The following is a 12,814-nucleotide window of genomic DNA, read 5'->3' as shown; positions in this document are numbered from 1 at the left end:
CCGGGCCAGCGCTCTCTTTGCTCTGTTCTGGGGAGATAGCCGGAGAAACGTAAGAGGAGCTGTGTTTGAGCCCTTCTCCCACGCCACTGTTAAATGCAATGGAGTCTCTAATGGTCAGGCTGTAGCCATGAGGAGAAAGGGGGTAAATTGGGGTGAGTTTAGAGAATGTCTCTGCCCACGGCAGCTACTCCCTGGACAGGGGTAAGCGGTCTTCCCTTCAGGTTTTGCTCTCCAGCAAGATTTGGGGGCTTAGATGAGCTGCCCCGCCTTCAAGTTCCAGCCTGGAATCGCCAGAGGAGCCCTCGCCATTCAAGACGCATTGTGCTGGGTAAGATGGCATCTCTTCCTCCCCCACCCTCGCTCTGGCCTTTCCTCCCCTTCTTCCATGGAGTGGGGAGTGTAGAACTCGAGGCCTGGTTCGGACCTCTCCCATGTGGCTTGGCAACCTGCCGTTTAAATGCTCCTATCCTGTCCCCTTCTTGGGGTTACTGTACAGTGGGGAGATTGGGGACTCAATCTAAATCTTCTCAAATCTCCGGAAAGGTTGTCACCAACTTTTAAAATAGAAATTTCTAGCAATTTGGACAAGTGAGCCGCGCCCCTTCCAGACCTTTACCTGGCTCTTAAAGCCACAGCTTCCAGCCCCCAGGAAGTGTGCTCGTCCCATACATTTTAAACGGGACTCAGTTTCCCTGATTTGGTCATCCTGCGTTAACTGTAGAAGCCTCAGAATTACGCTTTTACATGCTCACAAGGCTGTCTACAAAGACGGGATTTTAAACTGCTCTCGGTTTTTTTCTTAGCCTCAGGGCACTACTTAAAACCATTTCTTAGCTGCTTGTGGAGAGATAACCTCGGTAAACCAGGCTAGGTCTGTTTGTCTCACACTTTCCTACCTAACCCTACAGGTGGGAACTCTTTTGCTTCTAATTTTCTTAGTGCTAAGACCTTTTGCTCTTAGCACACTTGGTTCTATTCTTTTCTGGATTGGCGTTCTATGTCCCTGCCAACAAAGGGTTTTTTCCTGGGCTCCAACCCTGGCCAGGTTGCAGCTTCAAGAAAGACCTTTGGAATGATGGCTGGGAATGAAATTTCAGGTCAAGGCAAATTAAATTCTTTGGAAGATGGCTTTTTATTTCTTTTCTCCCCTCATTCCTTGACTGCAGCAAGAAATGAGTTAATGGGAGAAACTGAAGCCATTTAAGAATTCAGTGAATACCTTTAGGAAAGAAGTCTGTCTTTCCCGTGTGCTTTTCTCATGTTCTCTAGACTTGTTCCCTGTTTTCCCTCCCTCATTCTTTGAGATGCTGAGGGACTAAGATGGGATAGTTTACCTTCCTACTTAGATGGTGTGTTTTCTAGAGGTATTGGGTAATTTGTAACTGAGTTATGCCTTAAAATTTGTCATCTCTGTTGGGCAATTATAAGTTATATGAAATTTGGTTCAGTTACTTGTGAACTTCAAGATCTGTGTAATGATAAGAAAGATAGCTGTATAAGCTGTAAACCCTTTACTGTGATTCTTGAACTAGATTCATCTGAAGTCCTTGATTAATGATAACTGATTGTAGTTTTAGAAGATGAAATCCTTTGGGACTGCAGCTAATATTTGCTGGGAGTTTTGAGTTCAGGTGTGACTGCATAGACCAGAAGTAAAACTGCCTTAAGTAGCTATTATAATTTGTGGCCACACTATGGTTGCTGCTAAGCTTTTTTACTTCCTGGGGCTAGAGTTTCTTTAAGGTTTACTTCGCCCAGGTACTTGGGGCCACTCCCACCTTGCCTTTTGAGAAATCTGGGAATCTCATGGCCCTGATTAGGCTTGGGCCTATAGCCTTTTACACTGTGTGTTGATGGAAAGCAGGGCTAGGCCCCTGACTTGCTGCTGGAGGAGCCCAGGGCTATAGAATATGCATACTGTCTAGTGTTAAGAGAGGAGCTGTTGAAAGGAGAACACGCCCACCCCAACCACATCTCTCCTTTGCTACCTTGCCCTCAATGTTGGTGGCCCTCTTAGGAGGTTTCCACTGAGGCAAACCCACCATGTCAAGCTTCTATAACGGGGGCGGCTCAAATGCCCGGGCTAATTTGAGCTCGCGGGGAGACTCTTGGCAGTCTTGGGGGGATTTGTCGCTCATAGGACGCTGTGAGGTCGAAATCCTGTTTTTTTTTGGCAAACGGTCCTCTGGGAGGGCCCTTTGTGACACCTTCTAGAGACGTCTAGGAAGGTTACGTTATAGAATGGGAAAGTTTTTGGGTTTTGCCATGAATTAGCTTTCTTAATTCTGGACAAGGTAAAAGACTTTTTCTCCTTCCTTATCTTGCAGTGGACACCCAAAGCCCTCCAGTCGGGCTTGGGTCATTGTTGGGAGCTCTAAGCTCTGGCACAATTCTTTAAGAATTGCTGCGGATTGACAAAAGGCCTTCTTTTGTCGGCTCTATCTCTAAGAGATACGAGGGAGGCTGCAAGGATTTGGAAGAATAAAAGTTTTTACCTGTCCACACCCCATCCCTATGGAGATTTTAAGCTGTCTCTTAATGCAGAGACAAACACTGGGCTTGAGAAAACTGCCTCATTCTCAACACCTGAACTCTGAATAGATTAGCTGAATTCCCAATCTCTCTGGACAAGTCCATCCTTAAAGTTTTTTTTTTTTTTTTTTTCTTTATAATCCTGGGACTGATTAACACTTATTTATGCCCTCAGGCAAAAGCGGTGAGCCAAAACACACCCAGCTCTCTTGTCTCTTTAAAAGCTGAAAGACTCAGTCTAGTGAAACCTAGGACCCTCCCACCACCTCAACTTTTTCGGGGTCCAAACCTCAATGTTTCTTCTACTCTGCTGCTAACAGCTGTTGGTTTCCCTTTAACTCTAACCTGAGACACTGAGCTCTTTTCTCAGGGCAACTTCTGCCTCCTGAAAAAACATTTGGAGCGGAAGCGCCGTTTAATACAAATCTCTCCCAGACTTAGGCCCGAAGGTGCCCTGGAAACTGTCCGAGGAGACCCTAGTCTCTGTCCTGAGTTCGAGCAGGAGGAACAATGGAGAAACTGCGTCACACCCCAGGGGCTGAATTGTCCCCCGGCGTCCTGTTCCCCGGTAGGGAATTGGGGTCTGGCCCTGTTTCCCTTTTTATCCCAGGACAGTCCCAACACCTCAGGGGCCCGTAAGCTGGGTTGGCAGTGCTGAGATACTTTGCATTCCCTCTGACCCCTTCCACCCCTCCCCCATAAGAGTGGGGAAAGTGGGGGAAAGGCTCAAGATCTTTGCTTATTGAGGAACCAACTCTTTTTAAAAAGAAAGGCAGCACAGTTAAAAGATTTCTAAGAGCTTAAATTGCATTCTTATCTTGATTAGATATATAGGCCTCCAGTTTTCCCCTGACTTCTCAGTCTACACCCTGGACCAACACCAGGAGAAATTAGCTTTCCTGGAAATTAAGAGTGAAAGGGCTAAATTCGAGGCTACTTAACACTTTACTATAGACAAATAATCTTTTGCTTCCAGCATTTTCTCCTACTTCTCCTTGTTAGATGGGCCATTAGCATTTTACAGGCAGCCCACAGAAGGGACCTGATGCATCTCCTGCTGTCTCCATCTCCACCGTGGATGACACCCCGGTTTTAACCTGCTCCCGAGATCTGGGCTTCAACCTTTGGACTCTCAACCGCCCTTCAGCCTGGAGAACATGGGACAACTGACTGGGAATGACTAACCGGGACACACACCCCTTAGATGCACTGCTGTCATCCCCAAACCCCACACCTCATGCCTCACCTCCTGGCATGAACCCCCAAATCTCTACGACCCTTGCCAGCTCGAAGCAGTTAAGAGGAGATCGGCGCCCCTTTTCCCACATGCCTTTGGAGGTGACTGCTTGAGGGGGGATGAAGAGGGGACCCCTGAACTTGGAAAATCCTGGAAGGAGAAAATCTTCAATTCTGTCTCAATAAGAGACTTTGCCCTATTTCTTTTTCCTTAAATGAATTTAAGTTCCAACTGCTTGAGAGGGGAATGATGCGGGAAAGCTTGCTTTCTAGATTCCCACCCTCTCCTAGTTAATAATGTAAATTGCTCTTTAACTCACACATCCTGGTCCTTTTGAATTCCAATAGAAGATTTGGCCTGTTCCCAGCCCCACCCGGATATGAGCCAACTTTGGGGCTACACCCGAAAGCCCCTCGAGCTAAGTCTCCTATTATAAAAAGGCCACGCTGGGAACCCCTCTTGACAGAGATTCCAAACATGGCTACCATGTGAGGACCCTCTGTCCACTGGACCCTCTGTCCAGTGCTCTCCTTATCTCTACCTTCGCCTATACTTTACCTTTGCTTATATAATAATAAACCTCTTTTATCAATCTAGCTCTCTGGGCCAATAAATGCTTTTATTGGGAACTCGCGCCACTACTAGACCCCCTTGCGTCGAATCTGTACCCCAAACCTGCCACTAGACCTTAACCCTAATTTCATTTAGGTACCCCAAAGCTAGACCTCAACAATGGGAGATACAATTTTATATATTCAGAATAGTGAAAAATCAGTATGGCTAAATTCAAAGTGGGAAGAGAAGAATAACATGTAAGAAAATTGAAAATGTAAGAAGGATCCAGGTTGTAAAGAGATTTCAGTGTCAAACAAAGGCCTTTATATTTGATCCCACTGGAAAATGGAGTTTCTTGAACAAAGGGTAAAACATGTACAATTTAGGAAAATCACTTTAGCATCTATTTGAAGAGAAGAAAATAAAAGACGCAGAATTAAGCCAAGTGTACAAAGAAGAAATGTATCCTGGAGGTCACACAAATTTAAGGGTTCAGTGATCAATTCTTAAGATATCTAAAAAGGCATAACATTAAATTATTATAAAAATTACATTTTTCATTCCTACAAAGTACTTATGAAATTAATTTAATTTGAAGATTTACTGTGGATATGCTTTGTTAAAATATACGAAGTAAAAGTAAGGGTTTTACAAATATGCTACTGTATTTTTATAGTTAATTTATTGAAAGCTGTAGGAAAACAAAAGCCTCCTTTACTTAGTTGTTTCCGTATAGAAAAGGATTTCATTTGGTAGAGCAAAATTCTTCTTGAAAGGCTCTCCTTCACTATGATGTATCTCATATGTATAATTCCTTCTTTATACTTTCTCAACTGTCATTTGCAGTAGAAGACTGGATCAACCCCTAAGAATCAATACTGATTATTCCTTTCATGGCTCTCAGAGTAAACTTGAGAGAGTAGATTTTCCTAATACTATAAAGACTCACCAGTGTGTTCCCCATTGATTATTACTCCAAACTACTTATTAGAAATAGTACTTAATAAATATCTAAAGCAAAGATATTTGTCATAGAAATATTTTCTCAAAAAGTCATATTCTCTCCCCTTTTTTCCATAGTTTCTCTGGAAAGAATGGGTTCAAACTGACCAAAGCATAAATTTATGATACCTGATTACTAGAAGTATATATATTTTTTTCTTTTCTCAGAGGGCACATGAAGATCTGCTTAGCACCAAAGATGGGGCTCTTACAGAGTTCTGAAGCTATTTTATTTTTAGCATTATTTTATTTATCCTTAATACGTCTCTCCATTATTGATGAAGACACTTGCTGTCAGCCATTAATACTTTGGCAGATTCTACTATCAGTGTCAATTGAAATGCCAAGTTATCACTTAGTTAATAGTGGGGTGGGTATAAAGATAAACTCAATCCTCCTACCATCCCAGGATGTTCCCTTCTCAGGAGTTCCATAATCATTCAAGCTAGTTGACTGTTTTATACAAACATATATATATATATATATATATATCAGGGCTGATTCTCTTCAAATAATCATTAAATATTTCCTATATGGTATCATCTGCCTTAATCTATTGATTTAAATTCATTATGATCTTTTTTAATTTGATTGATTGATCAATCTGTAACTTAATTGGAGTACAAGTGGATATTCTCATACTTCCTACATACATTAAGATTAGAAAAAAAATCTTTGATTATCCAACAATTGATACAACTTTTACAATCCTCTTATCATTGACATTAAACAAGGTATTACACAAGAATACCAATATATTTGCCAAAAAATGTTTTCCACTATTTCAGAAGACTTCCAAGTGCAGAGGGTAAACCTAATTAATCCATGCAAATATTCACCAGCTATGTGAATTTCCATGAATTGTTTTAATGCTGGAAGGTAAAAGTAGTTCATTTCAAATTTCATTACTTTTAAGATGTTAACAACTTCATTCAAATCAGTGGTAAAGTGGGACTATGAAAAAGAATTCGTTGAAACAAACTAAAGATGAAAAATATAATGAGCCTTCTCTCACTGTTCTTTAGTTTTCTGACTACATTCAATGACCCTTTTGTATGATTTACAATGAACTATTGTTCTCTTCCTAGGAATCAACAAACTCTTAGATTGTGGTTTATGGGAAAATTTGTTCTTTTCCTGTCAATCTTCTATTGTCCTTTGCCTTCATCTTTTTTTCCTCTATGAATAAACCAATGACAGAATATTAGTATAGATGAAAAAAGACATTAAATAAAAACTTTTTTAAAAGTCAGAGTATCTAATGTCCCTGATACGATATTACAAAGATTGGTAAAATATAGCTTTCCTGATTCCCAATATAGAATTCAATCATTTTGACATTGTACTTCTAATGAGTGGTCTCAAAGAAACACTACAATGGCTAATTTCCACATCCCACAGAGTTATAAAGAGGAATCAATATTTTAAAAACAAAGAACAAGACCAGAAAACAGCTCTATTTATAGAGTTTAGCATGGTTAGTTCATCACATATGCTTGTTGTTTGACCTTAATTATCTCCATTAACTTTTTCCCTACATCAATATGATATTTCCTAAAAGAGAAAACAAGCATGCAAGTATTACATATAGTAATTTTACTACTATATAGGCAAAAAACCTAAAAACTCACAAATTCTGTGGTTTTTCTGGTGGAAGCTAAGTACCACATATTTTTGTATGTTTCACTACTAGTTTACTTGCTTGTTTACTGAAACTAATGTTAATTTGCTGGTCAAGGGATTTGAATAAATAAATTTTAAAAGAACTGCAAAAAACCTTATGATGATAGAAAATTTAACCACAAGTCACTCATAATAAAAAATGCAAAATAAACCAAATCTAAAGTTGAAAATTTACCTCACCCCTGGAAATTTGTAAAAATTTAAAAAAATAGAAATAAATGAAACTCGATAAGTTGTTGGCATAGAATTGGTATAATTATTCTCAAAACAATTGGAAGCACTTGTAAAAAAAAAAGATTAAACTGCTGATATGTTTTGGCCTAGTGATTCCACTACTCTACAAACAACCCTGAGATCAAAATGTAAATGACCACATAAGATGAACTTCATAAATGCTTTTTGATTGATAACATTTCTTGTAGTAGCAAAGAAATAGAAATAAAGTGACTCTCTACTGGGGAAAAATCCTCAATTGTGATATGGGAATATAATGGAATATTGTTTTGCAAAAAGAAATGACAAATATGAGAAATTTAGAGAAAGATGAGAAAATTAATACAACTTGATACAAAAGGGAAAAAAATAAAGGAACTAAAGTCCAGAGAAATTAATTATCTTGTTGCAAAAGCAGGATTAGAATTCTGTTCTCTCAAGCTCAGATGCAGTGTTATTTCTACCATACCAAATAGCCTCCAAAAACTCTATTTTTATAAAATGTTTATTATTCTTTCCTATTTCTATATTAATATGTGGAAATAATAGTTACTTCACTGAGATATTCTGTGGATATTATTCAAATGGCCCTGCTTAGGTCTATGAAATTCCATTAAATAAAATGTGACTTTAACCTTATTGTCTCTTCAATGACATGAGAAAAGTTCTATGTGATAGGATACAACTTTAGGCTCCTTAGTAACATTACTAAATGATTACAATGATGATATCATCCCTCTTTCTACCATCATTTGATATTCTTTATAATTCAACACTTTCCTAAATGACATTCTTACGAATTCACCAACATGTCTTTTCTTATTATGTTTCAACATTCTCCCTAAAATCCTTACTTAAAAAAATCATATTTTAAGGAGATATATTAAAACTTAAACAAAACAAAACAAAACAAAACACTATGTTGACAAGGGAAGTCATCAAAGTTTGAGATTTCTCTTAATATTATTTTCTTTTGAAAAATAGCAAATTCCTATTTCCCAATCCATATTTCAAACTATTTGTATTTCTGTGGATTGTTTTAATGCTAGAAGATAAAAGTAGATAAGGGATGGGGAATGTCCAGTTCATCATCTGGAACAAGGTCCATAAAATCATTTGCTAAGGCAACTGTAGGTGATGATGAACTGAAAGTTAGATACACACCTCCCATTGTTCTATAAGTTGATAATTTTGTATGGCCTGTAAATGATTCTATAAATATTCATATCGCCCTTTACAAAAAAAAAACAAAAAACAAAAAGCAGATTCCTCGTTTCTGAAAAAGGTGAATGTTCAAGATGAATGATCTATGATCAAGACCCTCTATTTAACATTTCTTGTATTCTTTACCTCTGGCATTCCCTGTGGTGAAAAAGCACTAAAAGGTGGTACCACATCTGGAACATGTTCATATCCGGGGGGAGGAGGTTCAAACAATGATGTGTTGAAAATCTAAAAAGAAATTACGGTTGTTAAAACCCATATTCAAAACCAGATCTTTTCTTTTGGTAGCATTCTTAATTTGGTTTAATATAATGATCCTTCCATTAAAACTATAACATAAGCTCTTGGTAGCACTTCCAAAGAAGTAGGAGGAGTCAAGCAACAAATATCTATTAAGCCTCTCCTTACCTATTTACTATGTATTCAGCATTGTGCTATACATTGTGGGAGAGTACAAAAAAAGCATAAGGTTTCACCTCTATCTTTTAGGATCATTCAGATGCTGTCAAGTAGACAATAATAATGAAAAAAAAATGCTTCCTAAAAATTCAAAGAAAGTTGAGAAAAATAGAAGAGATAATAATTAGGTTTTTTTGCTAAACATATTTGAACCAATATTCCAGTGAAAATGGAAATAAAAATGATTTTTTGAAATATTGTCAGAAAGTTTTGAAAAACTTAAAATAATGTATCTTACCATAGGAGTTTACAAAGATGGTAATTTCCAGCCCAGAATGACTCACTGTGCAATATAATGAAAAATGCAAAACTGAACCAAATTTGAAATCTACTAGCATAAACCATCACATGACTCAATATGAACTTAATATTGATTTTCACTTACTGTCAGTTTTTAATATAGAGAGAAGTATTTTGTAATGATGTCAGAGGTTGGAGAATTTCTTCCAGCACTTTTTGAGACACATAAAACTTCTGGTTTTAGATTCTCAATTGAAACAAAGTGTTATCAAGGGAAACAATGAAAACAAGAAGTAATAAAAGTGGAATAACATTTAAATTCAAACTGTATTATAAGACAGTAATTATCACACCAACTTGGTACTCTTTTAAAAAGAGAAAAGTAGATCAATAGAATGTACTAGATAAGGAATAATAATAACAGTTGCAACAATAATGATAATAATAGCTGATATTTATATTTTACTTTAGAGTCCTGCAAAGTACTTTTAATATATAATCTCATTTAATCCTCACAACTATGAGTTAGAAGCTGTTATCTCCATTTTACAGGGAAAACTCAGGCTGAGAAAAGTTATGATGATCATGATCACATATATACAGCAGTAAGACTATAAGACAGGATAGTTTAAAATGCAATTTTTCGTGATTATTGCATACTATATTGATAAGTATTATTAAATTCATATTGATAGAGTACCCATCTTCTTAAGTACCCAAACAAGCACTATCTTTAGTAGGAATAACAATTCATTTTTCTTACTATTTCTGCAGTTCAAGCCAAAGAAATCTATATAAAAGAGGTGAAGTTCTGTTTGAGCCCTAGATGGCCACATTTTAATCTCATTATTAAGAATACTGTGAAATAGACATTAAAGATATTATTATCCTTAAATTGAGACTTAAGAATCTTGGAAACCAAGGCCAATGAGTAAGTGGCAAAACAAATCAGAAAATTATGTCTTTCGAGTCTTAAACCAAGACTCAATCAAACCATTGAACTAAGAGAGGGAAGAAGAGGATAGGGATGAGTAAAAGGTGAGGAGAGGTCACCCTAGAATGAGTAACAGAACTGTGGCAAAAATTCACTTTCAGTGTACACGTAAAAGTGAGAAAATTATTTTTCAATCCTTTTCAGCTTCTTAGATATAATAAAATCAAACTACACACAGCTTCACACTTATTTAGAATAGTTTGTTTTTCAACATTTACAATTGCCAGCAGCCTTTTTATTTTGATAGTTTTTAATGGAAATCTTTCTTAAATGTACAATATATGCCCCCATTTTCTCAAACAATAGGTGGAACAATTGGACTGCTATGTGGCATAGTAGATAGAGTGTTGGCTGGACTTGGAGTAAGGAAAACTTGTCTCACTGATTTCTGACTTCAGACATTATTAGCTATGTGATCCTAAAAAAAGTTATTTAACCCCTATTTACCTCTGCTTCTCATCTATACAATGGGGATATACTGAAGAAGGAAAGAACAAACCATTCCAGTATCTTTGCCAAGAAAATCCCATGGATGTAGCGTTGGACATGACACAATAGCAGCAACATTTTATAGAGCTATAGAGATTTTTATAATCACAAAATTCATTCAGAAGATGAAAAACTCCTAGGATCTTAAGGGAAATAATTTTTAAAAAAGTAACAAATAAGGAATAAATTTTCAGACAACAAATTATATCATAAAACAGTAATCCTCAAAACTACTTGTCATGAGGTTAAAAAATATAGAAAATCAGATCAGTAGAACACACTATATTAGAAGAATACTAACCAACTGAAATCAATAATCAACATTCTATAAAACCACAATAAAAGCTACTTGAAGATATTCCTATTTGGCAAAACTATCTGACAAACTGGGAGACAGTTTGGAAGAAATTAGATTCAGGCAGGGAAGCAGCTTGGCATAGTAGATTAAGCACTGGGCCAAGAATGCAGAAGACCTGAATTCATATCTCAATTACATTGTTAAACATTGAACCTGCTTTCTCAGCCTGAGGTACTTAGATGGTACTTCAAAAGTCAGGCTTTTAGTGAGGAATTTGACTTTGGATATTTATTAGCTGTGTGACCCTGGGCAAGTCAGTTATCCTCTGTTTGCTCAAATGTAAAATGAGGAAACAGGTTTATATAGTAGGTATTATATAAATGCTTATTCCCTTTCCTTCTTTTTCCTTTCCTATTGTAGGAAAGAGATAATGACCACACCTAAGTTACAAAATTGTTGCAAGGTACAAATGAGATATATCCCCAAAACAATATATAAATGTTATTAACTGTTTTTAGCTTAATAAATATTATTTCTTCATGATTTAATGATTTAACAATGAATGGCATTCAAATTAATGAATTTTATAAATGTTTGATCTTCATTCTGAATGCTGCACTTCATTCGCAAATTATTCATAAGCACAAAAAACTACATAATTTTACTGTTACTTTCACACCATTATAAATTTCAAATGGTAAATTAATCCAAATTATTTTAAATATATAGTATGACATACTTAGAGAAGAATGGGAAGTTATATCTTTTGCAGCTCTTAAGAGATGGAAATATAAGTAAATAGAAAATAAAAAGAGATTATAATATCTAAAGACAATCTCATTTATATAGAATTTTAAAAATGTTTGCCTAACTAAAATCAGTGAAGTTAGAATGAGAATAGATATAAATTAAAATAAATATTATATCTATTGAAAGTCTGATATACAAAATTTACAAGGAATTGACACAAAACCAGTAATCCACCGAGATAAAGTAGCCAAAAAAATATGTGCAAACTTTTCTATAAAAGAGATACAAATTATAAATATCCATGTAAAATTATCCAATAATTACTATTAATCAGAGAAAGGCAAATTAAAACTTTCAACTGCCATCCTCATACTCTTCAAGTTACCAAATGTGGCAGAAGATAAGAAATTCAATTATGGATAAAGCCAAATAATTGCTCTTGGATTTAGGAACTGGCCAAATAATTTTAGAAAACAGTTTGGGATTATGCAAGAAAAAGTCATGAAATTGGTCATACTTTGATCCAGATATCTTACTACAGGCATTATATCCTTGGGAACTCAATGGCAGGAAATAATCAATGAACAAAAACATTCATAGTCATCATTATTTATGATGATAAAATGCAGCCAATGATTGGGGGAAATAGTTCAGTATTGTAGTATATAATTGTAATGGAAAATTACTTTATCATAAAAATAACTCAGATACTGATGTCTTTTATCTACCAACTCTCAAAACAATCTTCTTCCTTCCTAAATTATTTTAGTGCCTGGATAATCTTTTTCTTCTTATTCTCATGTTACATATTGATGTTTCCTTAAATGCCTCAATCTAGTAGTAGGTCCTTTGACCCATTCCTCCATCCATATAAGCCACATAGACATGATCATAGATCCCTGATCTTGCCATCACCCACAACAGTTCTACTTCCACATGAATGAACTTTGAATTTCCTTTATCAGATTATAATCTTTTATCATTCTATACTTCCCTATGAAAATCAGTCTAACCCTGATTTTCATCTTTACTAGACCACCATTTTCACATCCCTCTGTCTTTTGTGGATCCACAAAACACTACAAGGACCAACACCCTTCTTCGTATTTGCTACAGCCTCCTCCCTTTCCAATCTTAA

At 36.2% G+C, this 12,814-nt stretch overlaps 1 protein-coding gene across 1 annotated transcript in view; it reads right to left on the bottom strand.

Moving 5' to 3' along the window:
- Positions 1 to 12,814, bottom strand: part of LOC127555168 (Putative N-acetylated-alpha-linked acidic dipeptidase) — a 79,966-nt gene that overhangs the window by 46,659 nt on the left and 20,493 nt on the right. Inside the window, exon 4 of the mRNA XM_051987305.1 lies at positions 8,573 to 8,674. Coding sequence (XP_051843265.1) covers positions 8,573 to 8,674 — 102 coding nt within the window. The remainder of the gene's footprint in view (positions 1 to 8,572; positions 8,675 to 12,814) is intronic.

Source organism: Antechinus flavipes, chromosome 3, assembly GCF_016432865.1.
Source record: "Antechinus flavipes isolate AdamAnt ecotype Samford, QLD, Australia chromosome 3, AdamAnt_v2, whole genome shotgun sequence".
NCBI lineage: Eukaryota > Metazoa > Chordata > Mammalia > Dasyuromorphia > Dasyuridae > Antechinus > Antechinus flavipes.
This window is presented reverse-complemented; position numbering and strand designations above follow the sequence as displayed.